General features: G+C 44.6%; 1 protein-coding gene across 3 annotated transcripts in view; it reads left to right on the top strand.

Moving 5' to 3' along the window:
• The window catches only part of CUNH10orf76 (chromosome unknown C10orf76 homolog), a 127,134-nt gene extending 101,368 nt beyond the window's left edge, over positions 1 to 25,766 (top strand). For all 3 annotated transcript variants that reach the window (XM_017804118.1, XM_017804119.1, XM_017804121.1), the window contains exons 25-26: positions 17,378 to 17,494; positions 23,427 to 25,766. In XM_017804118.1, coding sequence (XP_017659607.1) covers positions 17,378 to 17,494; positions 23,427 to 23,519 — 210 coding nt within the window. In that variant the 3' untranslated portion in view covers positions 23,520 to 25,766. The remainder of the gene's footprint in view (positions 1 to 17,377; positions 17,495 to 23,426) is intronic.
• Positions 25,767 to 26,600: the final 834 nt, after the last annotated feature.

Here is a 26,600-nt window from a genome sequence, read left to right as displayed (position 1 = left end):
TGTAAGGCTTCCTGACTTCCCAGAAAATACTGGTTTGGGGTCCTATGTAAAAGCTGTATAGAGGTGGATAAGTTCTTAGGAGTGCTTCTCCCACTTGCAATGGCATGACAAAGCTCCTGTCCATTAATGGACTGATGACATTCTGATGTCACTCTGAGACAGTGACAGCTGCTTGCAGTGAAATGTAATGATGGGGAGAGACAAGGCATCATTCTGGCAACAAGATGCTAACATCAGGCATCTGACTAGCTAACTCTTCTTGGGGTGCTTTGGCTTTAGGGAGGTCTCTGATATCTTTTGCAGAGCAAACTGAGCTGCCCTGGAGCTCCATGAGTGTGTTTAACACAATGGAAAGCTGGAAATAACAGTATTATGGTGATACTGTGAAAATTTGTTTCTCTGGGCATTGCTATCAACTCCCCCCTGGTTATATTTCTTCAGCACATTGTGAATCAAACCACTGCTCTTCCTGCAAGTAAGACACCAATCTTTTCATTTAAGTATTGCATTGTCCTTTGCAGCCTCCTAGTTCAGTGATAATTAATGTTCCAAACCCAGGATGAATCAATCCATATGTGAATCCGGAGGTCAAACAGAGCCTGCCCTGAGATATCTCTCATTCTGTCAGCAGTTCTCTTTCCAAATGTATAAAAGAAGAGTTTGCTTAGCTGGCTGATGACTGCATCTTCCCTTCCAGTACTCTTCTGCACTAGAAATACATATACCGCTCTCCAAACCTAGATACTAGCCTTTGCTCAGCTGTGTCATATTGGTGATTTGCTGGAGTCAGGCATCTGTCCATCCATCTTGCAGGAAACATTAGCTGTTCCTGTCACCCCAAGGTTTATAAGTGATTTTGTACAATAGGATGTAATACAGAACAAGGATCTAGATGGAGCTTCACGTGACTGTATCTGCAGTTATTTTCATCCCTTTCGTTTCTTCAAAAAGGTAGCTGTGAGCTACAGTATAGACTTTTTAAGGCTGTGTTTTGTTGGCAATAAGTGCTCTCTTTGTTGAACATCTTGAAACACTAGAACAGGAGCAATCTTCCAGCTGATGAAAACAGAAATGTGGATTTGTGAGGATAGGCATGCTGGAACCTAGACTTTCTGATTATCTCCTTTGTTTTTTTGCATCCAGTCTGTTTGCTGGGAATTTTCTACCCTGTCGTTAATGCTCCTGAAAGCCAGTGACTTGATGGATGCGTTTCACTACAGAGTCTTAATTCTCACCTCAGCTATAAAGATTTGATTTTCTATTTTAAGTGATGGACCTATTTAATTACAGTACCACCTACAAGTCGCTTTATAGGCATAGAAAGGAAAGTTAGATCTGTTGCTGGGCTAAACTCCTCAGAAGAATAAAAGGAAAGCTGCTGTAATGCCTCATCTCAGCCTCTTTGCAGACACCTGAGCATGACACACTTTTTGCAGGGGAGAATATTAACATGATCTGAACTTAATTTCTCTGGCTGATGACAGTTTCCCACATCATCCGGTTTTTGCTGAGCTTTCCACCCTCACTAGTGCCCAGAGGGATAATATTCCAGGACTGCTTGAGTTCTAAAGTGCTTCTGTTGCTTTTTAGTATGTTGATGCTTCTGAACTAGGACAAAGTGGTACTCGGGCTGGGCAATTAATGTTGTACCAAACGTTTTAGCATAAAGAAGTTGGTCACTGACCACTCCTGTCCCAATCACTCATCAGGAAGTCAGTTGTTAACTTGTGATCTTGTCAGCTGCATTATTAGCTTAAGGCATAGCCTGGTCCCTCATCCTCACCCAGCAACCCTTCAGTTGAGTGAAGCATAATTTGAAGATGGAGGTAACTGTTCTGTTGTGAGACGTGGACTGAAGCTGCCATGCTTTTCATACATGAGATCATAACGTAACCTCAGCTTACGTACATCAGGGAGAGCTTTTTCTGAGATGAGCTTGGAAAAGGTTAGGTTAGGATGCTTGAAGAAAAATGGACAATTGGTTTGATCCTGATCTTTGTTTTAGAAAAGAATGATGCAAAAATCTCAGAAGTCAGATCTGGAGAGTAGGAGGTTTTTATTTTGATAGAATTCGTCTTTAAAAAGGGGGTGAAAAAATCCCCTACTGGCGCTCTCCCAAACCCCCTTACTTTCCAGTGCTCAATAGGGATGTGGTTTAAAAGGTGAATCCAGACTCTGGGCTGTTAAACCTATTTCTGGTCATCTTACATAGTTGTACCTGGGTGCTCTCAGACCACTGCAGCATCTTCTGCCCTGCTTCTTGTTACTAAGTCAAGAACAGATGCTTAAGAAATATCTACAGAATATTTAAGACAGCTCTCCTCTGTCGCGTGCTCTTGGAAGAGGCGATCAGATGGTTCTGATGCTGGGGTGCCCCTCCCTGGCAGAGGCTTTAATGCCTGCTAGGGTAGGGTCAAGTGGCATCTCAGATCACAGGCCTCTCTTGTTCTGTATGGCTCCCGCTGTGTGTTCCCTTCTCTCTGGATACTGAATTGTTGATCTGGCACAGTATTTGACTTGAGTTTTTTCCCTGCCCTTGTTTTTTTCTGTGGGTGGCTGTGTGCCATCATGCTGCTGACAGCACACGCATTTGAGAGGATTCCTTTACATGTGCCTCTTCTGGCATTTTACAATTGTCTCTTTCAACATGTGATAACAGAATATAAAGTAGGTCACTTTATTTCTTTTCTGCTTTTCTTAGTTCTGGAGTTCTTGTGATATTTCAGTTCTTTCTGGTATCAGTTTTGGAGACTCGTGACTGGGAGACTTCAGTAGACTTCTAAAATCTTGGTAGTCATCTTGGGATTGGACCTTAACAGGACACTAGGGACATCTTTCTTTGTAGCCTTTTTGTGCCTTGGGTAGCCTGTTAATTAGTGCCCTTGACATGTTTTAGAAAGGTGAGAAGGAAAAAAGATGAACCTTTCCTAATGCACAACCATTGCTTGCTGCTGTGATGCATCCTATGGCTGCTGCCCACCCTTCCCTACTGTCCTTTCTGAGTTGATTATAGCTGGCAGTTGTTGTCTAGAAGCAGTAAACCAAGTGAACAGCTCTACTTATTGCAATTTGTGAAAATACACCAAATAAAAGCTCTAGGCACAGTCACAAGTCAGTCCTTAAAAAGGCATATGGAAGAAATTTAGTCTTTTCTGACTCAGGCCAGTTCAGGCTACAACAAACCTTTGAAGTACCTGAATTTTTCAATCTGCAGACTTGTTTCTGGATTTTATTCATACAGGCCAAAGTAGTAGAAGTGTTGGGGTTAAATTGTAGCACCATTTCACTGAAACTCCCTTATGTGAATGATTCTCAGAACTGTAAGATCAGAGTCTCTACAGAGTAAGCAGAAGTGTATCCCATTCAGCTTCTGCCACTGGGTTTCTCAGCAGGATAAGTGTGGTAGCAATTTGTGTTAACCCCAGGTGAGAGCGGACTCTTGTGGTTTATCCTACCTTAAAGGTGTGTTACTATGTGTCAAATGCAGGCAAATATTTTGTAGAGCTGCTCTGAAATATGAGACTTGAGTTGATGCAGAGAGACCTGGTCCAAAGCTTCCACCCAAACTGCCTTCTAGTGCTGTTGAATTCCTGAGGCGGCTGCTGAGCCGATATGCCTGGTTAGTTAGGAAAAGCCAAGTAGAAATTGAACTTGTGTGTATTAGTACAAGGTGCAGTTTCTTAAGAAATTAGCTAAGCAAGCATGAAATCCTCTTTAAAGATAGTCAAAAATTCAGATGTGAGAGTAATACCAAGAGGGCAATGCAGCAGCATTTTGGGAAGAGTTTAAGATTCCCATTTAAACAAAAATAGTTGTGCAAATAAAACTACCAGCCAATGCAGTACAAATTAGTGGTTTTAAAGTCTGGAGAAAAAGCTGCTGAGTTATTAATCCCTGAACTGAAGCCCTTAAGTCCTTTTAGTGAGTGACTTCTGCTTGTCATCTAATCCCTTTGAATCATAGAAAACAGACCTGGAGTTGTTCTCTGTGGTGCAGGAATAGGAAATTTAACCAGTGAGCTAAATAAATAAATTGATTAACTGGCACCCATAAGGAGCTGTGTATGCACTGTATCTAATTGTTTTCTTTATATTGTTGTCCTCAAACTTCTTGGAAGACACGGGTTTGTGGGTTGCACATGCAAAAATATGCTAAAACCCCCACCTCACCAAGGCTTTGAACCTTCAGCTTCAAAGATCATTTGTGGATCACCTCATATTGCTTTGGGCAGTCTCTAATGGGGATGTTGCTCGGCCAAGCTGAATTTATGCAGTGAAAATTCAAGCTGAAATTGAACACATCTCAGAATCACGGAGTAAATCAAATCTCATTTCCTTGCTTGCAGACAGCGTGGGCTGTGTGGACTTTCTCCCTCCTCCTCGTCCTTTTCAGTAATTTTTATTCTACTGGGTCAGAACTACCTTTTTCTCATGAGAAATATTGAGTGACTTCACTGAGCTTATTCAAAAACCCATCAGAGCTAATAGTTTTGAAAACGTTTGATGTCCAAGAGGCACTTGGGAGCACTAAATCCTCACAGAGGGATTTTTAGGTTGTGGAACAATGGTGTCCTCCGAGCACTGCAGAAATTACCGTGGATATGATATTTCCATTACAGATCCTCCAGGTACTGATCCAGGAATACGGCAAAGGAGAAATATAAAGTGGAAGCCTTGATGATCAGCTCCATATCCCCAGGAGAGCGGCATCATCTTTGCCTGAGTCTTTAATATGTCCCATCTCTATAGCCAGCAGGTTCTGTTTAGAGCTGTGACAGCAAAGGGTGCATGTTTGTGATTCAGAGGGCAGGCATTGTGGGCAAGTAGTTCTCCAGCTTGCTGTTCTGAGTACTGATCAGCTCAACTTGAGGATTCAACAGCTAATGGTGCTTTGGAAAGGAAGCATAAGTTTTGTTCTTCTGTTCTCCTCATCCTTTGGAGAGAACAGGGACCAGCACAAAGTCACCTTTTCCTTGATTGTCAGTGGTGGGCATACAGCCAACACTGTAACCTTATCTGACCTGTTAGCAATAAACCTCCCCTTTGTGTCATGTCCTTCCTGCCCATCCAGCATCTAAACCTCAGTGGACAGAAGTGTCACTGTCACAGATGCCTCTTTTCAGTCTCTCTCAGCCATATATTCTTAAGGAACTTCTCTCCTCTGGTGTTCTGTGGTTGTTGCTGGGAGCATCTGAATCATGAGAACACTGGTGTTGAAGAGGTGGTAGGTCTAATATTTTAAGGATGTAAGTGGAAGAAATATTACAGGGATAAACACTACATTCGAAGGCACACAAGCCCTTTTTTTTCTCCAAATTTGTTTTGATTGTAAGATGCCATTTAACCATGCCAGGAATCCTTCTTTAGGGGCATAACTATTATCTTGGGCCCTGATAGTTTCTGTTATGTGTAAGAAGAAATTACTGAAAACAACTGAATGTCAGCAACCTTTGGTGTCTCTGTATTTATTTCAGAGAACACACATGGACATCTTTCTCTGAGGAGGGCTGTAATAAGCAGCAGATAATTTGATTTCTCAGAAACATCTGAGCTGTTTTCTGTGTGTGGTCCATACCCAAGTCTCTGCTCCCACTCAGCTTCAACTTGTTGACTGTCTGCTGACCAGCTATCCTGCACATCTCTAGTTCAGTCAAAAAGTGTCTCAGCCCACAATGTTTAGCATCTCGTCAGGCCTGCCCTTGTTAGTGATTATCTTGGATAGTAGCCTCTGTGTTTCCATCTGTCCTGATAGCCATTTAAATGTTCCTTTTAAATTAACTTAGCAGTCAAGTTTAAGCAGTTCTGATTTTGCAGGCAGAAAATGTTTTCTATGCTGGCCATGAACGCTTCCAAGCATAAATGGTCTTGTCCTGTTTCAGTTCTAGTCATTGCCCAGATGAAGTTCCAAAAGAATGACACATCCCAACAGCACAAAAGGGGATAATTCAACAAATTAAAATGTTAACAAGCTTCGCTCCTTCAGCATGTTGTATCAGAAATTATTTGGTTCCTTTATTTCTGCCCTCATTACAGACTTTGTCCTTTCCTTTTCTTCCAGCTGTGCCATGAAGATTACTGTAGGATCCAAAAGTGTGTCTGGGGTTTGTGAGGAGTCACTTAGTTTGGGGAGATTTGATTTGATCCCATTGTCTTGCGAGGAATTTCATCACTGTCATAATTCTTACAAACTTTATTCTCAGTATCTCAGTCATCTCTGCTCCTTTACCTTCTCGGTCCCTCCTGATGTCAATACTGCCTGGTCATCAGCACCCTCAGTGCTTGTGTACAGAATGAAGAGACTTCACAGTTGCACAGTAGAGTGTCTTATTCTGCTGTAAGTACCTTTGAAGGAGGAACTCCAGACTTTGGATTGCAGTTTAGGTGACCTGCACTTAGATTGACTTAAACCACACTTGGCACTCCAGCCTTAGAGCAGATATTTTGCAGCTGAAGTTAGCTTTTCACTACAGGATTTTCTGTTTGTAAGATCATCCAGCAGCTTATAGCTGTCGTTTCCCACTCCAGATTTGCAAAAGCCTTAAGAGCTAGAACTTTTATATGGGTTGAGTCACATAAACTTATAAGCACTGCCCACCTTTCCTTATTAGCTACCTACCTTAGCATACTGCTACTACAGTCTTTCTAGCTATTTGTAGCTACAGCTATTTGTAGCTAACCAAGTGACTATAGATCTTCTATTTCTTTTGGGCTCTATCTTTAGAAAGCATTTTTGCAGATTGAATTTATAAGTCTCTTAGAATCATTAAGCTGTAGAAATGTCTGCTAGATATTGCCATACAGGAAAGGACTCTCAGAGTCATTGTGATAAGCCTGGAAATGTTGTCTCAAGGCTCAACAGTGGTCATAAAAGCAAATAGAGAATTAGAAATTATTAGAGAGAACACAAAGATAAAGGAGGAGTACTGTGTTGTCTCTGTGTAAGTTCTCTGATAATCCATGTATTAAATCTTGTATATTGATTCCAATGCCCTTATTTCATAGAAGATACTGTAGAACTGCAAAATTGTGCAATAATCAAACAGCTATTTGCTCATTGTGTTTCTTGGCTATCCAGACTTCTTGCTTGTATTCAAAAGTTCTTGTTTTTCCTATCTTAGAACAGACTCGAGTTCATTTTCCATATGTGGTCAGTTAGTCAGATGGTCTCTGCATTTCCTCTTTCTTGGTTTCATTGCATTTCCTCAGGTCACTGAATTACTGCTTTTTATCACTTCCACTAATTGCTGAAATGTAAGTAGGAGTTATGGAACTGATCTTTCTAACCTTTGCCCCTCCAAACGCGTACCTTCCTTCCTCAGTCCTAGCTGGTTGTTTCTCTAGCATGTCCCATATTGTTTTGACTTACTTTAAATACACAGCATCCACTTGGTTTGTAGCCAGTTTTTTAGAATCTTGGTATTTAGTTCTGCTGCTTCCTTTAATTAAATTTATTCATGCTGTGCAAACCAAGTTTAAAAAGATTTCTGATCATTAAAAAAAAAAAAAAGTCATGAGGTAGATTGGCATCTACTTTTTCTCAGCAAGCATCAGACCCAGGGTTGTACATTCATAGAGGCCATTTGCTTGCTAGTTGCTGTAAAAGATCAAAAAATAAAATCAAAATGCATGGCGAGCTCTCTAGCTTTTTGGAGTGTCTGTGTTCTCCTTTCATTTTTCTTCATCTTCAAGTCAGAGTCCTGGTGAGTTCTGGTTTGGTTTTATTTCTGAGTCAGTCTGTAATCATTATGTCTTGGAGAAGTTCATGGTGGCTGTGTGGGGGGCACAAGCTCTCTTGGATCCTGTACTGATTTCTATGAACCTGACCAGGTGATGTAGTTCCAGAAGCTTCCTGTGACTGCAGGTGTTTGATTAGACCATAACCAGAATAAACCTCCCCATTGTTTTTCCCGTGGGCACAATTAGGTTTCGGTTTCTTCGAACTGGAACAGTGCACTTCTATCCAGGTTTGATTGAATAGAAAGGATTTTGTTGCATATCCTGTCTTAATCTGTTCTTTAGACAACCTTATTCCTGAGCCAACTGTCTTCTGGGAAAATTTGAATTTCTTTACTAGGAATGAGTTTCCTCTGGTGTACATCAGGTGTCCTGTTGTCACTTCATCCAGGCAATCTAAACTGAAAGTGGTGTATTTGAGTTCCAACATTTGTCAGGATGCTTTCTGACTACTGGCCCTGGAAGAATTTTATTTCAAACCTTTTCTTAAAATCTTCAGCTCCTTTTTTTAAGGTTCTTGTAGCTGTCTTTGATTTCTGTAATAGTTTTGTATGTCCTGGTTTCTCAGTTCAGCTGGAGCAGCAGTTCATGACTTGAAACTCTTTTATCTTGTTTGTGGACATCAAGGTTACTGGTCTTGCTTTGGTTGGTTAAATGGTGCTAAAGAGCTGCTCCTGCTTATTTTTTTTCCTTTGTGTTCAGGAGGACAAGGTCTGCTGTAAATAGAGAACTGCACCAAAGGTTGCACACAAATCACAGCATTCATTTGCTGAATGCTGGTTTAGCCACTTAGGCTGAACGGGTAATATGAGTGATAACAGTGAGCATAAGGATGCTCTCTTCCTCTTGTCTGACACTTTGGTGACAGCGGTTGATTTACTGCTCTGCTAGAATGCAGCTGGTAGATAAAAAGCTTCTCCTGGAACAGCCCATCACATTTCAGCACTTAAGTTAATTGTAAGCACAATGGGGAAATAAAAAAATTAACAGTCCAGTCCGTAGCTATCTGCAGTGCATTTCAAGCCTTGGCAGAATTGCAAGTGCTCTTATGTACCTAGCGGTGAGAAATGTTTTCATAAATGCCACCAGCTGGAGATAAGGGTTCACAATTCCAAAATGGGCTGTAACTCCAAAATAGCAAATCTTTCTATCTCAGGGTTTTATGCTCCTGCCATCATCCAGGCCTTCCTTTTGCTGCCTGCCTTCCTCACAAAATTTCTAAAATCAGGCAAGCTTAGTGGGCCTCATTTAGTTTCTGGCATATATCCCCTTCCAGATCTAAATTTCTGCTCTGGAGGCTGCTTATTTTATGAATTGATAATTTTTAAGATCATTCGTTTCAAGATCTTAGACTTCTTTTTCCCTGCCTGGGTTTTGAAAGTGCCAGTGTTGTGCAGTACATGGATGTTTGTTCCCTTGGCAGAAACCCACTGAACCTGTTTTCCTATTTGAATGACGCAGAATTGCCCCCTGTATTTCCTCTGGAGAGCCTGTCCCTGCAGTCTGGGAAAGGGTGCCCAGGGTCCCACAGTGAGTGCCAGGTTCTTTGTGCCGAGTGAGATACGTAGATCAGTATAAACCCACTGACCGTCTTTGAAACTGGAAAAGTGAATTGGTCTTGAAAAAAACAGTGTGGGGCTACATGCATTTTTGCTCTTTGTGCTCCAAAACCCGAATGGGTTGAGCAAAGTGTATTTAATGTGTGTGGGAGCTGTCATGTGTCTGTAGATGTGACTTCTTGTAATTACTATGTAGCAAAAGTGTTCATGGCATAGGCGCTCCAGTGAGGTGGGCAGGCTTTCACCTGCCTGAATGCTGGAGCTCAGAGGGTGTCATTGCACAAGACTCCTTAGCCCTAGTGATGGCTACAGAGTTGTCCAGGGTTATCAACCACATTCGTCTCTTCTGTTTGTCTATATCTCTTACAAATTAAGTCCCCTGAAAGCTGTGCACAGAGAGACCATAAGTCTCTCTTAGTTTTTGCCTTTGTCCTTATTTGCAGCCTTTCTATTTCTTTAAGTAACTGCTGATTCTTGCAAATGCCTGTCCAATGAGAGCTTGGAATAGGCACTGGTTTTATGCATTTATAGCTTCTTGGTGGAGCTGGATAACACTTTTGGCTTTGGGATGTTCTGTAAGCTGTGTGAGTTCTAGATTGGTTGGATCAATGAGTCTTTTCCCAACATTAGAGTCGAACACCTGAGGCTTCTAATGGATTATGGGTTTAAAACATTTCTGGAGCAGATAACTCTTGTCTCAAAACAGGATGCCATCTCTGCTAGCAGAGTTCAGAGAACAACAGTCATTTTCTGAGTGAGCTCATAAATTATTTATTTTTAGAAGAGGCACCTGTGGGCAGAGTAGAAAGACTGTAACCAAACCCTCCCACTCCATGGATAGAAACTGTTGCCTTTGTAGGCTTGTTCCTTTAAAGATCACAGATCCCTGTGAGATCATTGAACAAACATCTGAGCTCCTGTATATCATCTGAGCCTGACAGAATGGCTCTATGCTGAGCTGAGGAAAAGGGGGTGTGAAATGTCCCTCCTTGATGTTGCTAAGTAAAATAATAATAATGATAATCTTTCATGTACGATCAAAACCTTTTGCCTTGTGTAGAAAACTGGCAAGGCCTGGATTTCAATACCACTCAAATGAAAATATATAAAAGCGGTCCTCAGGAAGGATTTGGGACATGGAGAGTTAGACTTACCTCATGTTTGGCTAGGCACAGAGTAATTCACTGAGCACAGCAGGACTGCCAGGAGTGACTGGCAGGGACAAAGGACGAACTAATGGGCAAAGACTGTTCACTCCCAGTCCTGGCTAAGGCACAGTGAGTTGAACAGAGGGAGATTGGCAAACACAAACTAGCAACTGTCAGAGTAAACCTGATGGGAACTCTATGCAAGGAGGCCCTGCACCAATCTTAGCAGTGGAAAGCAAGATGGGGCACCTCCTCTCCCTATCTCCTGGCTAACTTGTCTTTGCTATATGCTGCTCGGCCTTGTCCATGTGTCCAACTCCAGGCACTGAACAAGACTCCCATGAGTCCCATCAGCTTTTGGTTCTCCACAGTCAGGACTGGAGCATGTACTCATGGCCCAATTCCGCCCTGGGGCTCGTGGGCAGCTGTGCCCACCTCTGCAGGCCATTCTGCCCCCCAGTGACCTGCAGACCTCCTGTGCCTTGCTGCCCAGCAGTGCTGGTACATCCTGCATCAGTGGTGTCCTGTTTCATACCTCAGAGGAGAAATTTGCCCTTGTTTACTTTTGCTTAATCCTTTGGGCTGGATGAACTTTTTACTATTGGGAAAAAACTTTCCTGCCAGGATTTTTTCTTGTACTCAGGGCAGACAAGATGATGCTTCCTACTCTGGAAGTGACAGATGTGTGAGACGGTGGGGGCTGTCTGAGCTGCCTCATGCTCTCATCTGACACCAAGAGGGAGCCATAGGTCCTTCACTACATGTAGTGCAAGCTGCTGGATGCAGGAGATCTGGGGCACCAGAAGAGGAATGGCAATGTGCTGCATGTCTTGAAAGACACATATGTGGCCTGACTACATTTGCATCTCCAGCCCAGATCTTTGTCTTTCCCACTAGACCCACTACACATCCTCTGGATCCGTAGATATGTGCAGTACATGAAGCATGTCTTGAGAATCTGAGTTGTTAAACTATCCTAGGGACATCCTCCTCCTTTTCCTCTTAGCATTCATGAACGTGGAATTAATAGTCATGGCTTGATCACCATGGGGTGAGGAATGGTGTTAAAGCATCAGCACTGCATTAGCTCTGGAACAGCTGCAAAGGTAAGGTAGTGTTGGGTCAGACAAAAGCTCTGTGCTGCTGCTGGTCCTGGGTTGGGTGCTTTCCTGGAAGCCAGTATGAATGGCAGCTGCTTCCAGCACACGTGCGTAGCACTGACAGCCTTAGTGTCTCTGAACTTGGCTCCTGCAGACTGTGAAGAGAAAAGGGAGAAGGAGACACATGCAGCCAGGGTTTGGGCAGAGTCTTTTGGGAAGTGTGGCAGCTGTGTATGTGTGTGTTTTTATTTAACTTCTAATTATTTAGTTATGTTCTTTGTCTGTGGTGCTTCTGGGGATTAATTTCAGCAAAGACTCCAGCCTGCATCAGCAACTTTAAAGTTGCTCTGTGAGAAGTGTGATGGCACTTGGAAAAAAAAAATCATTTTCCATATTAATTAGAAGATAGTACTGGAAAATTGATGTCAATTACCTGACACATTATTATGGAGAGGCAATAGCCTCTTCGTAGTCCAGATGTCAGCAGCCTTTTCATTACGATGAGAAATGTTGCTCTTCAGTTGAATTCATGAAGAGAAATGCTCAGGGACTAGGAGTTGTGGAGATTAGTGAGGGAGAAAAGGGGGAACATTTGTACTAAACCTCGAATAAACAAGCCAATTTGAGGACTGCAGTGTAAAATGTACATTGGGCATTCTACTGGAATAGGAAAACCGTAATGTCCTACAGCCTCCATGGTCTGAACTGAGGGGACAGACTGCTGAGTTTGCTTGTGGTGTTTTGGGCTTTGCCTGGGTTTGGGAGGTGGAACTGCCAGAATTCCCTCTGTGTGTGATACACAGGCAGTGACAGGCACTCCAATACCTCTGCAGGGAGGATTGTTTGTCTGTCCCTGGCTGCCCTCTGCCCCTGTGCCATGTAGTAGTGCTGATGAGAGGTCAGCATTACATGCCCCATAGACTGGCTGCTCGATCCTCTGGCATGGGACAGCTGGGATGGAGCACCTGACTTTTCTGTCCTGTGAGGGCTTGCTAGGCTTGATCTGGAGAGCCTCCCCCCATCCTAGCCATGTGAGTGCCATGGAGCTGGTGTGTGGGGCAAGTGCATTTTAACCTGGGGGTTGTTGGGGTGGGTTTTTGCCTTTTACTTGATTTGAGATCATTCAATCAGTGCTGTTCCAACTGCTCTGTCGTGGTAGCTAATTACTGTCTTAAGGGCATGGAGAGGCTTTAGCGAGGTACTGGTGATGCTGACTGATTGCATTCTTGTCCTTTCCCGTGCTGATTTAAAAGACAGTGTAGAGACCTTGATTTCTTTTTGCTTCTGTTTTTCCTTTTATTTTTCTGTCATTACCTGTGCATGCTTCCCAGAATCCACCCAGCACCAGGTCCTTTGCTGGGAGCTGTGAATTGCTGGTGCTCTCTAATTTTATGTTCCAGTAAAGCAGAGAGACTGCAGTTGCAGATGATGAAAGATTCTGCAGGTTAAAAAGTTAAGTAATGAAGCAAATGGTGTCTTTCAGACAGATGGGCCCTAGTGTTGCATGTTGCCTGTTAGATTTCATTGCCAGTTCAGCTTCTTCTCTGGCTTTGCTGCTAACGGTGACCGTGTGCTGGGTAGGATAGGGATAGGAAACTGCCATGTGTAATCCCCGTGTTTCCCCAGGACAGGCTCTTCCAGAAGGTCCGGTCTCTCCTGGGAGAGTGTAGTATGTCGGCTCTTGTTGAGGATCGGTCAGAGGGAACCGCTCTGGTGCAGTAAGGAAGGAGCCTGTGTGTAGTGAGTGTTACAGCAAAATTGTGGTCTGTTTTGAATGCTGAAAATTGCAGGGCAGGGGCAATTGGTTCTGGGAGAACTGGTTTAAGAGCTTGTGTCCTCAAGAGCCCACTGACCCAAACAATGGAGGTTGTCCGTCCAGTTTGGAAGGTAGCGATAAGGTGGTGGATGGAGCACAGTAAGGAGGCAAAAACTCTGCAAAATAATGTTGTTTCTCTAGGTGCAGTGGCATGGCAGGACAGGGCATGGCATGGGTGGGATGCTGTGGAGAGCTGAGCCCCACATCAGCCCTTCTGTCAGAAGCCAGCCCTCCTACTGTGTTGCTCAGGGGATGCCTCTGCTCACACGTTGTCGATGTTACTGGGGAAGGAGAGTTCAGGGGCATGGGCAGTTGTAGCTGCAGGAGGAAGCTGAAATCTGAGTGCCACAGAAAGCACTTGCTCAGAGAGCAGCTCCTGAAAGGTTGGTTTGGGGACACAAATGCAGGGATCTGAATAGCTAATGTTTCCCTGGAATTTCTGGAAAGCAGTCAGTGAGTGAGCGATGGGGCAGGGGGTTAATTTGATGGCAAATTATCTTTATATTACAGTGGTGCAGCTCCACTGACTTCAGGTTGGTTGCAGTGGAGTAAATGAGCGAATGTAGCCTCTGGGGCTGATACAGGTAACTGCAGGAAGGGAATTTAGCAGCCTTCACTCTTCTTGTATTGACTGCCTGAGTTGCTCACTTCGTCATATTGCTTTTTTAAGACTCCAATCCCCCTAAGGTAACCAACAAAAAGAGTTTTAGATTGTGACTCCATTAGGGTTTTTTTCCACTCTAAAGGTCCAGTAAAACATTTTAAAGAAAAATAGATTGCCCTGCATGTTCACCCTTGCAATCTGAGGAGTCACATCAAGCTCCTTTGAAATAATGTACAGTCCAAATTCCTCTATCCTTGCCTGACACTAGAACTGGTGTTTTTCCAGATGCCCATGAGATTGTAAGAATCTGAATGACTATTTAAAATCTGTTTGAGAGAGTCCAACTGAAAGTCCCTTCTTTTAAGTCATTCATACTTCACTATCTTGGAATTCATGTTTTCTGGTTTAGAGACTTCTAGGAAGAACAGGTTGGACATGACCTTGAAGGAGAAATGCTTTAATCTCAAAATTAAATTCCTCTAGTTCTTTTTGTTTGATGGAAAGGTGCAGATAAAGATCTCGTGTGTTTAACGAAATGCGCTGCTCTTCCTGCGTAGTTTTCCTGAGCAAAAGTCAAAGCAGCATGTAAGGAGAGCAAAGGATGCTAACATACAGTCTTCTGTTACACAGAGAATTTGAGTTCCTTGTCATCTGTGTTGAAAGCTTTTAAACCTTCATGTTAGATGCTCTTAGTATCTTCTGCTGCTCTTTAACCTGTCCTCTGTCTAGCAGCTGCATCTTAAAGAGCAGATGAAATCGTCTCAAGGATGGCAGATCCTAATCTCGGTAACAGTTTCTATCCATTACAAAGTATGAAGTGAAATTATCTGTGAGTGGGTTTATCTCAGATCCCACGTAGCATTTTTTCTCAGCAGCAGCAAGAAAGGGAAATTATCAGGCAGTGGGGAGAAGCTGTTTATTTTTAACTTACTCTTTCTTTTTAAGTTCTATCTCATAATTAAAGGAGTTAAGGAGTGGAAGCCAATGAAATACGTAGCTAAAGGGATAAGCTGATCTCAAGTTCACTGCAGAGACTACGATAAGTAGTGGGTAACACAGTAGAGACTTCGGGGCCTCTTGTTCCTTTCCTGTTAAGGTATCAAACTGAGTTCTTAGCTGCCTTTCAAAGGAGGTGCAGGAGGGCTGATTTAAAGGATACTGGTTACAGAGCTTACTGCTGCCCTCAGAGTTTATTTCTCTTTACCATGGGTTGAGGATACCTCTGAATATCTGAAGAGATTTCTGCTCAGAGCTAGCAAGGAGGAATCCTAATTCTTTTGTGGAGAAGCATGTCCATCCATTGTCTGGGCACACCTGTATGGCATTGTGCATGGCTCTGCATAAGGGGACACAAGGAGAGTGAAGAGGAGCTCAGGGGAAGGTTCCTGGGAAGTGGGGTAGCCCTGAGTAAAATGCCTTCACCCTGAGTTACTGCTGGAGAAGCCTATTTGATTCCTCACCTTTCAAACAAGGTTTTTCCCCTGCAGCTTATTAATCTTGGTCAATTTGGCTTCCTCCAATTGACAGGAGCAAGATGCTGGATTCTTTATTGCTCAGAAGAAGGTGCATTATACTACTGTGCTCTATCCCTGGTGGATAGTTATTCCTGTGCCCTGGTGGCTTTCTTTCATCACTGCTTTTGGCTCTGTGATACTTCTTGCAGCTTTGGCACACAGGGACAAGAAGGGCAGGCTGAATTTGGAGGTGGCTGTCATTGCAGAGGGTTCTTTCTCTCTGCCAGTGGAGCTGACAAACAGCATTAGGCAATGAGTCCTGGAGAGGAGGCTGTGTGCTTTCACAACAGCAGGACACTGTCAGGCTGTTTCTTAAGTAACACTGCAGAATTAGAATCAGAATTAAAATCAATTAGGTTGGAAAAGACCTCTGAGACTGAGTCCAAATGCTTATTCCTACCCCACTTTGTCTGTGCAGTGCTGGAGGACAGCTGAGCTGCAAAGTGACTGCTGTATGACCATCTCACCTGGGAACCGCTTTTGGGACCCTTTCTTTGCCCCTAATCCTTGATTAGGTGATGCCCTGTGGCTTCTATCACCTTAGGCTCTAGCATGAATGTCCCTGTGGACCACTGCCACATGCAGAGTTTGGAGGAAACAAGCTTTTGAAGGAACCCTAAGCAAGACCAAGTTTCCTGGCATAAGGGGTGTAAGGATGGGATTCAGTCCTGTAAAGGGGCAGGAGCTGCTAGCTGCCTAAAGGGACAGTTGAGGGTAGTGTTTACATTGTTGAGAGGACAAAAGAAGCACAAGGGCTCTTCATTGTTCTAGTCACTGTTGTCTTAAATCCTCTGCAATGCTCTTCTTAGGATCTATTCTGAGTTGTGATGCCTTGGAGCAGAGTCCTTTTCCTTTGCACCTTATCATATGTGTCCTGCTGGTTGAGCCTTGTCATAAGTGGGGGCTACTGTAGTGCAAGCCTCAGATGCTGATATTCTGTTTAGCTCTCAGAGCAAATAGTAACAGCCTAGAAAGAAGTTCATGTCTTTAAGAAAATTGTTTCAAGCATGTTTGCCCAGGAGTGCTGAGCTCTATGGTTCCTTCTAGGAACATTATTGTTACTAACCATCTCACAAATGGAATATGTTAGTCCATGCAATGCTTTGAAGCTAAAAATCATCGTGGGAGTCCCTCTTGGTGTTCCCTAGCTAGGAAAATGAATAGTTCAATAGGACAGAGATGTGTAGCTATGAATTGCAAGTATAGCCTAGTGCTGGGAGCAGAGTAGGGCAGTAATAAAAACTATAGTGCTTTTGTTGCAGTGAAGGCAGATAGTAAAGTATCTCCTGGGCAGGAAGACCTGGATTTGTGTCTTCATCTCTTTCTTAAACCAGAGTCCGTACCAGGATTGGTCTTCTCCTAGTGCCTATCAGAAGCTTGTTCCCATCAGGAGAGAAGTGCAGTGTTCTGTATGGAAGCTGACCTGAGCAGATGTAGAAGCTGGTAGTTTAGCAGGTGGTGAATGGTGATTCCCAAGCCAGGAGGGGGAGGTGTGCTGGCAAAACTAGCCCTGGAAGGACCATGGGGTCAGGCGAACCCGTGTGTGTATAGTGCCTACTGTGTTGTATTTGTGTGTTAATGGGGTAATTAGCTGCATAATTTACTGAGATCATGTCTACTTCTGGTGACAGAAAACTGCTGCTGTCTTACATATAGGCTCCATGCACTATTCTCATGAATGAAGAAATTCCATGAATTTGAGGACTCTTCCTTACTGGCATTAGGAAACATTCAGTGCTCATCTCTGTGTTGTCAGTTACGAGCCAAATATTGGCTGTTAAAGCCATCTATGGTGCAAAAACAACATAGGTGCCAGAGCTGTGATCTGTGTTAGCCTTGCTCCTCCTGTGGTGAGGTATCTGTGGATGTTGACTCTTCTGTTGTATTTGGCTGTCTTTGGCAGGTTTTGGAAGTGGTGCGGTCCAACTACGACACGCTGACCCTGAAACTGCAGGACGGACTGGACCAGTATGAGCGCTACTCAGAGCAGCATAAAGAGGCTGCCTTCTTCAAGGAACTGGTAAGCTGACTTGACTCTGCAGAATCAACAACCTTCTTTCAGACCCTTTGCTTATGGCCTGGGCAGTGGCATTTGGGGTATAGCTGAGCAGCCTTCATTGGGCTGCCTCAAAAGACAGGGCAGGAGTAGGATCTGGGCAGACACTGTGTGTCTCGACAGATCTGAGAGCTTCCTGGAGCTCCCTGTGTGGCTGAAGAGGAACCTCCAGGCTGCTTAGGCCAGCACTGGTTGGTCAGTGTCTGTCCCTTTTGCCATGGCGATCCTCTGTGTTTTGTAGTGGTAAATTTGCATGGGGAGAAGCTGACTGCTCCCGCTTTGGGTTTATCACAGAGAGCAACTTCGCTTTTTTGCTGTTGTTAAGGGGAGCACAAAGTATGGGACTGAACAGAGTATGTGATGCTGGTGAAACATGTTCCTACCTGTTGCTTTCCTCCATCACTCACAAAATAGGGTTCCCAAGCAAAGATAGTGAAGGCACTCCCTAAAAACGTCTCCTTCTGCAAGAGGAGAACACTGATGGTAGGAAATCCCACAAAAGTAATAGAGCAAATACAAAACTGAGTCCAAATAATTTGGATTTGTAGTTGTATTCTTTAGCAAGCTGGCTTGCTTCCCCTGCTCCAGAGAGCCCTGATGCAACTTTTCTTGTCCAAGAGCCACATCAGCAGGGAGGCAAAGTTTTTGTAATGTCTGGTATCTGAGGGGAGCCTGTTTTTCCTCACTCTGGAATCATTACAGCTTCAGCGAAGGGAGAGATCTCTAACTGTGGCAGCTTTCTCCACCAGTTTGAGAGCTGATTCTCTCTCCCAGTTCTGTCCTTCCTGATTCATGAGTAATTGATGCCTGCCCACTCCATCACGAGTCTGCATTAGTTTGGGAATGTCGTGCATCCCTCTGTCTACTCTGCTCCAGAGCAAGCACCTGAATTGGTTTTGTTTCCTTGTATGGAATGCTTTTGGGGCCATTCCAGACATTGGGTAGTAAATGGGCAAAGCCACTTGCAATCACTTCCATGCCATTCTTCTGTGTTCTTTTGTGCCTGTTTTTGTCTCTCTAGCTTGCTGTTTAATACCTTTTCTGGAACACATGCAAAGAAATTTGGCCATAGCCTTATTGTGACACAGGCTTCCTCTATTACTGTACTGTGGAAATAAGGCACATTCCTGTTTCTGTTGTCATCTGTTCTGTCCCAAGGGCTCCCATCCTCAGCCAGCATCTCCTTCCCCAGCCTCTTGGCCACATGACTGCTCTGCTTCCTGCATGCCCCACTTTCCACTTGGCCTGGCAGAAGCTCAGGCTGATCATGCCAATTGATTAAAATGACATTCTCAGTCCTATGATCATCACAGCCACAAAACACTTCAGCTAAAATTATTTTGTTCCTAGACTGATTTTTTTTCTTGAAATCCCAATTTTGTATCATTTAAGAATAGGTTTAGCGTAACCAGCCTGTCAACTCCCTTCTGAAATTGCCCGTCCGGGTACCCCTGGGACCATCTCCTCAAGAGCATATTAAAGCCTGAATAATTACTGTATAAATGTGCTGATTTGACCCAGTTGTGAATCTGTTTAATCCACATCTCTAGATGCCCTGAGAATTGGGACCCTATTAAACGTTCTTTACTCACAGCTACAGAAAATCCCCTGCATTCCATTAAGCCATTCCCTCAACACAGCGGGAAATCAACCTGATATGTTATGATTTGTCTTCAGCAAACCCAGCTGGCCTCCTGGCCTTCTTGCTCTGTTTTTCTCTAGGTGCACAGTAACTGACTGCTTTATTAATTGTTCAAATAACTCATCAGAAAGGTCCTAATTTGCCATGTCCTCCCCATAGCCTCTTCAAACCAGGTACTTTGCTTCCTTTTTGTGAAGCTTTGGAGTCTTTACCTTGGCTTCTGTAGCTGGTCTGATGTTGGATAATGAATGCCCTGCTATGCAATGCTTTGTGTTTAACTACTGAGGTTTGAGAGATTTCATGGAGGGGCAGAGGGAAGTTGCTGCAGTTCTCTTTGTGGACTGTGATAAATAAGCAGGGCTGATAGTGAATTAAAGATTTCCATTATGGTTTCCAAGGTCATGGTTGTCCCATCAGGTCTTCCTGAACAGAATCTGTTTGCAAATAATTCTTTCCAGATTCTACCTGGTTTTCTTATCACTATCTATGTGATTGCATTAAAGCAAACCCTTCTTGGGTGGGGAATGACATGCAGGAGTCATTTTTCTTTTCAGCCACCTTTTCATCTCTCTGTGCTCCCATTAAGTGAGTGAGCAGAAGCTTCCCCATGCCATTCTCTGGGCTCCTTTATGCTTAGAAATCTTGTTCTCACTCCTTTGACCTGCTTTGCTAATGCACTGCTTCGCTTCTCTGGCTTTGCCTCAGTGCTGCTCTTTCTTGCTAATCCCAAAGAAAAATCTGCTTTCTTCTCCCATTCCCTTTACAAAGAAGCTTTCAAAGGCTGCGATACTGCAGCCACATTGTGGTGGAAGGTGATGTGCAGATTGTTTTATCAACTGGGTTTTATGGCCTGTTGTGCTGCCTTTGAGGGGCTAAAGGAAGGAAGTTAGGAAGTTTTCTAACACTTTTTATATCTTTTCCTTTGAAGCCTCAGGGATGTCATTTGAGGTCTGTGATGCTTTGATAGAATGAATGGTTTGGATGTGAGCCTTTGGACCCTTGCATTGCAGCTGAAGAAATGTGTGGAAAGAGATTCAGCATCTTTCCCTGTCTTTGCAGTTCCCTGTCTTTGCAGTTGGATAGATTTCAGTAGAGTCTCATTGTCACTTCAGTATAGTCTGATTAGGGATTGATTTCTGCTGAGGAAATTACATTAATTTGACTTTTAATTAGATGTAGCAGTCAGTGTAAACCTTCCTCCCATTGTACAAATATCTTAAGAGCTGCTTGTTGATTAGAAACAGGTTTAATTGATGAGACTTGCTGCAAAGTAGGAGTGTCTGTGCAGCTTTGCACACATCCAGCTATAATGACACAAAACTAGAACTGAATCCTGTTTTCCTCACATGGTTAATGCCGTCGCTTCATCCATTCCTTCATTCCCTCATCATCTTCCAGATGATGTCAGCATTTCATGCATTTCCCATTTCTTCAAAGGTTGTGGGCTAATAGGGAGAAAACAATTTTAAAAGCTCTTCTGGCCCTAGTGCTCCATACAGAAGCAAGAGAGGACATGTAATCTGCTTTTACTTCCCTGCAGAATGAATGTTAAAGCTCTGACCTTACTTTCTGTGGTTTTGGGGCACTTGTGTAAGTTACCCTGGAGAGATCTGGTAGCTTCCAGTCTGGCAGCCAGGCTTGGACTGCCTGCTGCACCAGTGGGCTAGGAGGAGTCCTGGAGTGTAGCCTCATGAATGAAACAGCTCAGCTAGACTACAGGAAGCTTCTAAAGTTTATCCTTGTTACAGGCTGATATTTCCCTGTGTCACTGTCTGGTCTTCCAACCCCAAAAGGGAAATGAGCTCTGGCTCCCTGTGCTGAGTCCTGGTGGTGGAGATAACTTGATTTAACTCTGATCTGAGCTATTCTTACCATTTAAGTGGGTTGGCTCAGGGCTGCCTGATTTCTCACAGCAGAAGAAATGCTGGACAGAGATTTGTAGAAACATCGGTCTTGTGTGTTGTTATCATGGCCAGTTTTCTTTCCAACTTGTGTAAAAGCAGATCTAAGTCCAGCTAGAATGGTCTTGACCAAAGTCTATGTCTAAAACTCCTCTTGAAACCCAAAGCTGTCTTTAAGTGAAAACAGCTTCACAGTAGCCACAGGTGAGCTATTCCACTCCTTCACAAACTATAGGTTTGGAAGTATTTCCTCTTTTCCTGTGTAAATCTTCTTTGTCTTAAATTAGGCTAAGTATTTCTTGCCCCATCCCCGGGGAGCCAGATAAATATTACTCACTGTTCTCTTTCTGACCTCATTTTACATATTGGAGAGTGTTTGCTCTATTCCTCCTTCTCTTTGCAAACTAATCAGGCTAATTAATTTCTTGTGCTCCACTCCATAGCTGCAATTTCTGCTAAGCCCTGTGTTCTCATCGTGCCACTCCAGCCTCCCTTCCTGGGCTTGCAGAGACACATCCTTCTTGGAGAACTTGATGTGTATACAAGCTGGGAATCTTCTGCTGCTGGTACCTGCCCCTGGCAGCAGTTCCTGAGGCCAGGGTCACATTCCTGCTTGTTCTTTATGTTGCTGGGACCCATAGAAATGCTTCTGGTCAGAATAAGGATTACACTACATGTAACACCTACCCTTTTTCTGCAGGCAGTCATGATCCCCAGGGCAGAGGACTCTGTGAATCTGGTTAGCCATGTTCTTTCCCTCTGGTGAGAACTGACTGAATCCCTGAGGTGGGAGCACTTGGTAGGACTGGGACCAAATCCTGTCAGTGAGACATATGTCTCCTGGCAGCAAGACAGCCCAGTGCAAAACAGTGTTCTGGAGACCACTTGCAGTGGTTAACATAGGCTGTAACCTGTGGTAATCTTGAAAGACATGATTCCAAACTGTTTCAGGATGGAGTAAGTCAAAAGGCACCTAGAGAAGAGAGATGAGAAGGGGGTGCTCCAAGGAACACATGGGGTCCGTGCCAAGCATCCTGATGAAGAAGAGTTTGTGGCTTCTGCAGATGACATGAAACTTAAATACTCTGTCTTTAAGCATAGACATCTTTGCTAGCATGCTCAGGTTGTTAGGATCTATGCAATGGGGCTCACTGGCATTCATTTTATAGCTTTCCCTGTTAACCTTCCATGTTTTGATTTCCTTCCCTGTCTTACACGTTTGCCTTTTGGGGAGCTTTCTGCCCTTCCCTTCTTTTTTTCTCACCAGGGCAGCAAGTGGGACCCTCAGCAGTATATATATGTGTGTGTGTGTGTGTGTGTGTGTGTGTGTATGTATATTTATGTGGTTTTCTGTCCCCAGTGTTGGATTCCTCATTCTGCTTCTCTATAATTCTTCCCCCAGTGCTTTTAAAAAGCACAAAACACTAACCAGGTCAGCAACAACCTTATTATCACAGGCTCCGAGTCTCTGGGAACTGTAATCCCGTTGTTTGGATGAGCTTGTGTCAGTTTTGTTTTCTGTCACTGCTGCACAGTCGCTGACACAGATGATGTTTGACTTTGTTTTCTCGTTGCCAAGTGCAGCTGAGAGTGAGCCCAGTCTGGGGCCTGTGTGCTCGGCCAACGAGTCTGCAGGCACGAAGGGGGAAGGGAAGTGGCTGCGCAACAGGGCTGCCCAGCTCTTCTTTGTGCTCTGTGGGTGACCAGAAGTCTGGGTGTTATTGAGGGATAAAGGTGTCTCTTCTTCAGAGACAGTCAGTGAGCCAGCTGCAAGTGTAAGACACTCACTCAGAGTACACACAGCTGGCTCTGAACCCAGGGTTTTCTGCCAGCTTGGGTGATAATCTGTGTATTCAGCTTAGTGGCATGGCCTCTGAACTTTCCTTGAGTCTGTATCTTTGGCTCTGGGTTCTGGAGCAGGAAAGAGGCCATGGCACTGCATTAATCCAGGAAAATGCTGGCTGGCACTCCAGTGGGCACTATTACCAATATGATCTTCCAGCTGCAACGTGGAAATGCTTACTTTCCTCATCCTTGCCCCAGACCAGGAAACACATCATAGCTCATGAATCCAAACAGAGCATCCTCTCCCACCCCTGTCTCACTGGGAATTTACTCTTCTTTCTGGGATGTCACTGTAGACATTCCTATTATTCCAGGAAACTGCTGAATCTCAGTGTTTTCTTGCTAACCTGGAGTCTCAGCAAGAGCTTACTGCAGCAAGTTCTGTGGAGCTGTAACTGTGCAGAACAGTTTCATGCTGAGCATGGAGGTCACTGGTATCAAAACTGCCAGGCTCATGAGGAGCCAGGAGGAGTCCCTTGGCTAAAACATCTTGTTTTGTTTCTGTCAGGTTCGGTCCATCAGCATCAATGTGAGGAAGAACCTTGCTTTCAACACGCTGAGCCAGGAACTGCTGCTAAAGGAATTCTCTACAATCTCCTGAGGCGGGGACGCTGCTGCTGCGCCGGGCAGAGATGGGCCTGTGTGGGCAGGGACACTACAGCTCTGCAGCCGGTCACCCCCTGCCTTCCGCCTGCAGAAGGGATTGTGTTTCTTTTAGGAGAAAGCCTTGCTGCTGTGTGTTTGATCCCAATGGAATGTGTTTCAACAGAACTTGGGCTGAGGAGTGGTGATTGGCATGTTGAGGAGGAAGCAATTTTTTAAGGTGATATGGGAGTGGGGAGCCGTTCCTGTGACATAGCAATGGGAGATTCCCTCCACAGACTCAGGGAAGATGCACTGGAAGAGCTGGGGAGAGCTCACAACCAAAATAATAAAACCAGCCTAGCTGTGTGAAACTGTTCTGGGTTGAGATCGCTCACCTGCTCTATGGGGAAAGCTCTCTGATCCCAGGTGTGAGCTGTTCTTTTCCATCAGCCTGAATCAACTGTAATGATATAATCAACTGCCCTCCTGTAATGTAAGTCAAATCCGCTGCCATTGCATTGGCAATGGCTTTGGAGTATAAAAATTTCCCCAAGGAGCAGGCCCTTCACTTCAACCAAGCCATCGGATTACTGGAAAAGGAGAAAGTTTGCCTCCAGGGCTGTTGGCTTGCATGGTCCTTGCTGAGCCAATATGCAAGAACATGGGTCATCAAACAGAGCACTTTGTTACTGGAACTAGCTCTGCTTGGGGTCACTGTTGCTTCCGGTAGTCCCAGCTCATCTGCTGTTTCCAAGGTTGAGGGACATTTTTAGATACTTGGTTTTCATGGGGCAGAGGACAGGCTGACTCCTTCTCCCCACTCACCTTATTGCCCATCAGAGACCGCATTGCGACAATCCTCCTCTCCCTCACAGGAACGTCTGCCTTGCACATGTTTGCAGGTACCTGGTGACCTTCATGAACGAAGAAGTCCCCATTTTTTCCCTTGTGTGTAGCACACAGTTAAAATGCAGCTGGAGAAGTAGTAACTTCGCTTTCTCACTTGCCCTCCTGTCTTCACCAAGCGACTTACAGCCACAGTCTGCTGAGGACTTCCTAAGGAAGAGCGCTGGGATGATCCTGTGGGGCACACCAGACCTTTCTGCTCCAGAGCCGGTGTTTCAGAGGTGCTTAGGCCTGGCAGAGCCTGTTTAGAGTGCTGTGTCAGGCTTCTAGCTCAGGAATACACAGCACATACACCCGTTCCTTGCTTGTGTGTTTTCTGCTCCCAGCAGTGCTGTCAGGATCTGGCCTGACTTGGTGGACTGAAGCAGAGAAGTTATTTACGTCCCAGATCCACTTTTTTTTTTTTTCTCCCTCTAGAAAACAGGTTTTTTTTAAAAAGTGCCTAGTCCTGCTCTTAGCCTTGTAGGTTAGTGTGAGTAATATGGATGTCATGCTCATTTACTACCATTTTTAGGCAAGGCTTATTCACACTAATGTGCGTTAATTGTGTTAATGTTTCATCTTTACCTGCTATGAGCACGGGTAACTGAAAGCTGTGTCCTTGGCCACCCACTGGGCATGACACCCTATGAAGTCCCTATATTTTCCTTGGGAGCACTGGCTTCTCTCAGCAGAAGATACTATGCCTCAGCAGGGAATTGTCTGGCTTTTAACAGCTAAGCCAGACACTTATTTGCTTTCTGCCATGAGAGTGTGTGGAAATGTGTACATGTCAGAGGGACATTGCTTGGGAGAGCAAGCAGGCTCCATAAAATCACTGCTTGGGAACAGGCCAGGGCATGTAGAGGAGGCAGCTTCTCCAGTGAAAAATGAGTAACAGTTGTTTGCAGCACATGATGCTTATCTGTCTGCGTGTGGGGGATCTCACCTCTGAGGGTGGGAGTTCCTTCTCAAGGGGACTGGAGGTGCAGCCCCAGCATCGCGACTGTCGGAGCATTGAGTCATCTAGCTGTCTACATGCCTCCTGTTCTCTGATCCCAGTTAGGCTGAGCCTAGTCAGATGCTTGAGAGAGTTTGGGATGTCTGCTTTTGCCTGGGCAACCTCTGGAATTTTTAGCTTCTCAGTCTGGGCTCAGCTATTAAAAGTCTTGTCTCCCTCAGGACACTTCCTTGTTGGGATGATTATAGAAGCCCAGGCTGTGACTGAGATCTGCTCCTGAGCTCAGCCCTCATCCAAGTCTCTAAGCTGGGGAAGACTGTGACACACATCCTCTTGCCATGCTGTCACCAAACCAAGCACTGTAAATGGATGTACATACAAACCTAGAGCTCAATAAATAGCAGAGCCCTGACTGTCCAGAGTGTGCAATGTTTGTCCTTCCCAGGGGGGAGAGTGGGGTGGTTGTGGGGGTGGCCCTGTCACCATTTGGTGGCACACTGGTGCAGCAGGGCTGTCACCTGCCTTTGGGCTCTTCCTGCCTGTGCAGGGGGAGGTTGTGGTGCTGCACGGCTGTGCTGCATCCTTGGTCCTGGCTGCAGGTACCAGCCAGTCGTCAGCATCCCTGTTCCTCTTATGTGTACCTGGGGCTGCCAGTAAGGAAAACATGAGCCAGGCTGAGAGCCTGTGAGCGAGGGACGCAGGGACCTGTCTGTGCACAGTGTGATGCTCTCTGCTGCTGGTGTCAGCAAACTCCTGCTCACAGATTCTGCTGCACATTTGCCTGCTTTGTTAAACACCCTGCTGCTACTTGTGTTTTGAGGCCAGCTTGAGCTGAGCAGATAGTCATTTAACTCTAACATTCAGCATCAGGATGTGGCTGATGGCCTCAAACTTTCCTGTATCTGATCTGAGCAGGTGAGTGTATTTTGTTACATCTAACTCATAACTCAATCTGTTATTGGAAGATCTGTGTCTGAGGCTTGGGAAGTGTTGGGAGATATCAGATTGCAGCCTTTAAATTAGGCAGCTGCTGCAGGGAGACAAATATTCTGCAAAATAATGACCAAATTCTGGAAGAGAAGAATTGAATTTGAGCTAAATTTTGGAGGGAGTTACTAAAAATTGGTTTGTAAGTGCCACTGTGATTTTTGGTCTCTTCTTTCTTTGCTCTTACAGGTCCCACTTTTCATGCAGACTTGAGAGAGGCAGCTCCTCAGGAGCTGAGTCTTCCCTGAATGGGCTGTCGGCTTC

The sequence above is a fragment of the Lepidothrix coronata genome, unplaced genomic scaffold (genome assembly GCF_001604755.1).
Source record: "Lepidothrix coronata isolate B3197 unplaced genomic scaffold, Lepidothrix_coronata-1.0 Scaffold8, whole genome shotgun sequence".
Taxonomy (NCBI): Eukaryota; Metazoa; Chordata; class Aves; order Passeriformes; family Pipridae; genus Lepidothrix; species Lepidothrix coronata.
Note: the sequence above shows the minus strand (reverse complement) of the source record. Positions and strands in the feature narration are given on the sequence as shown.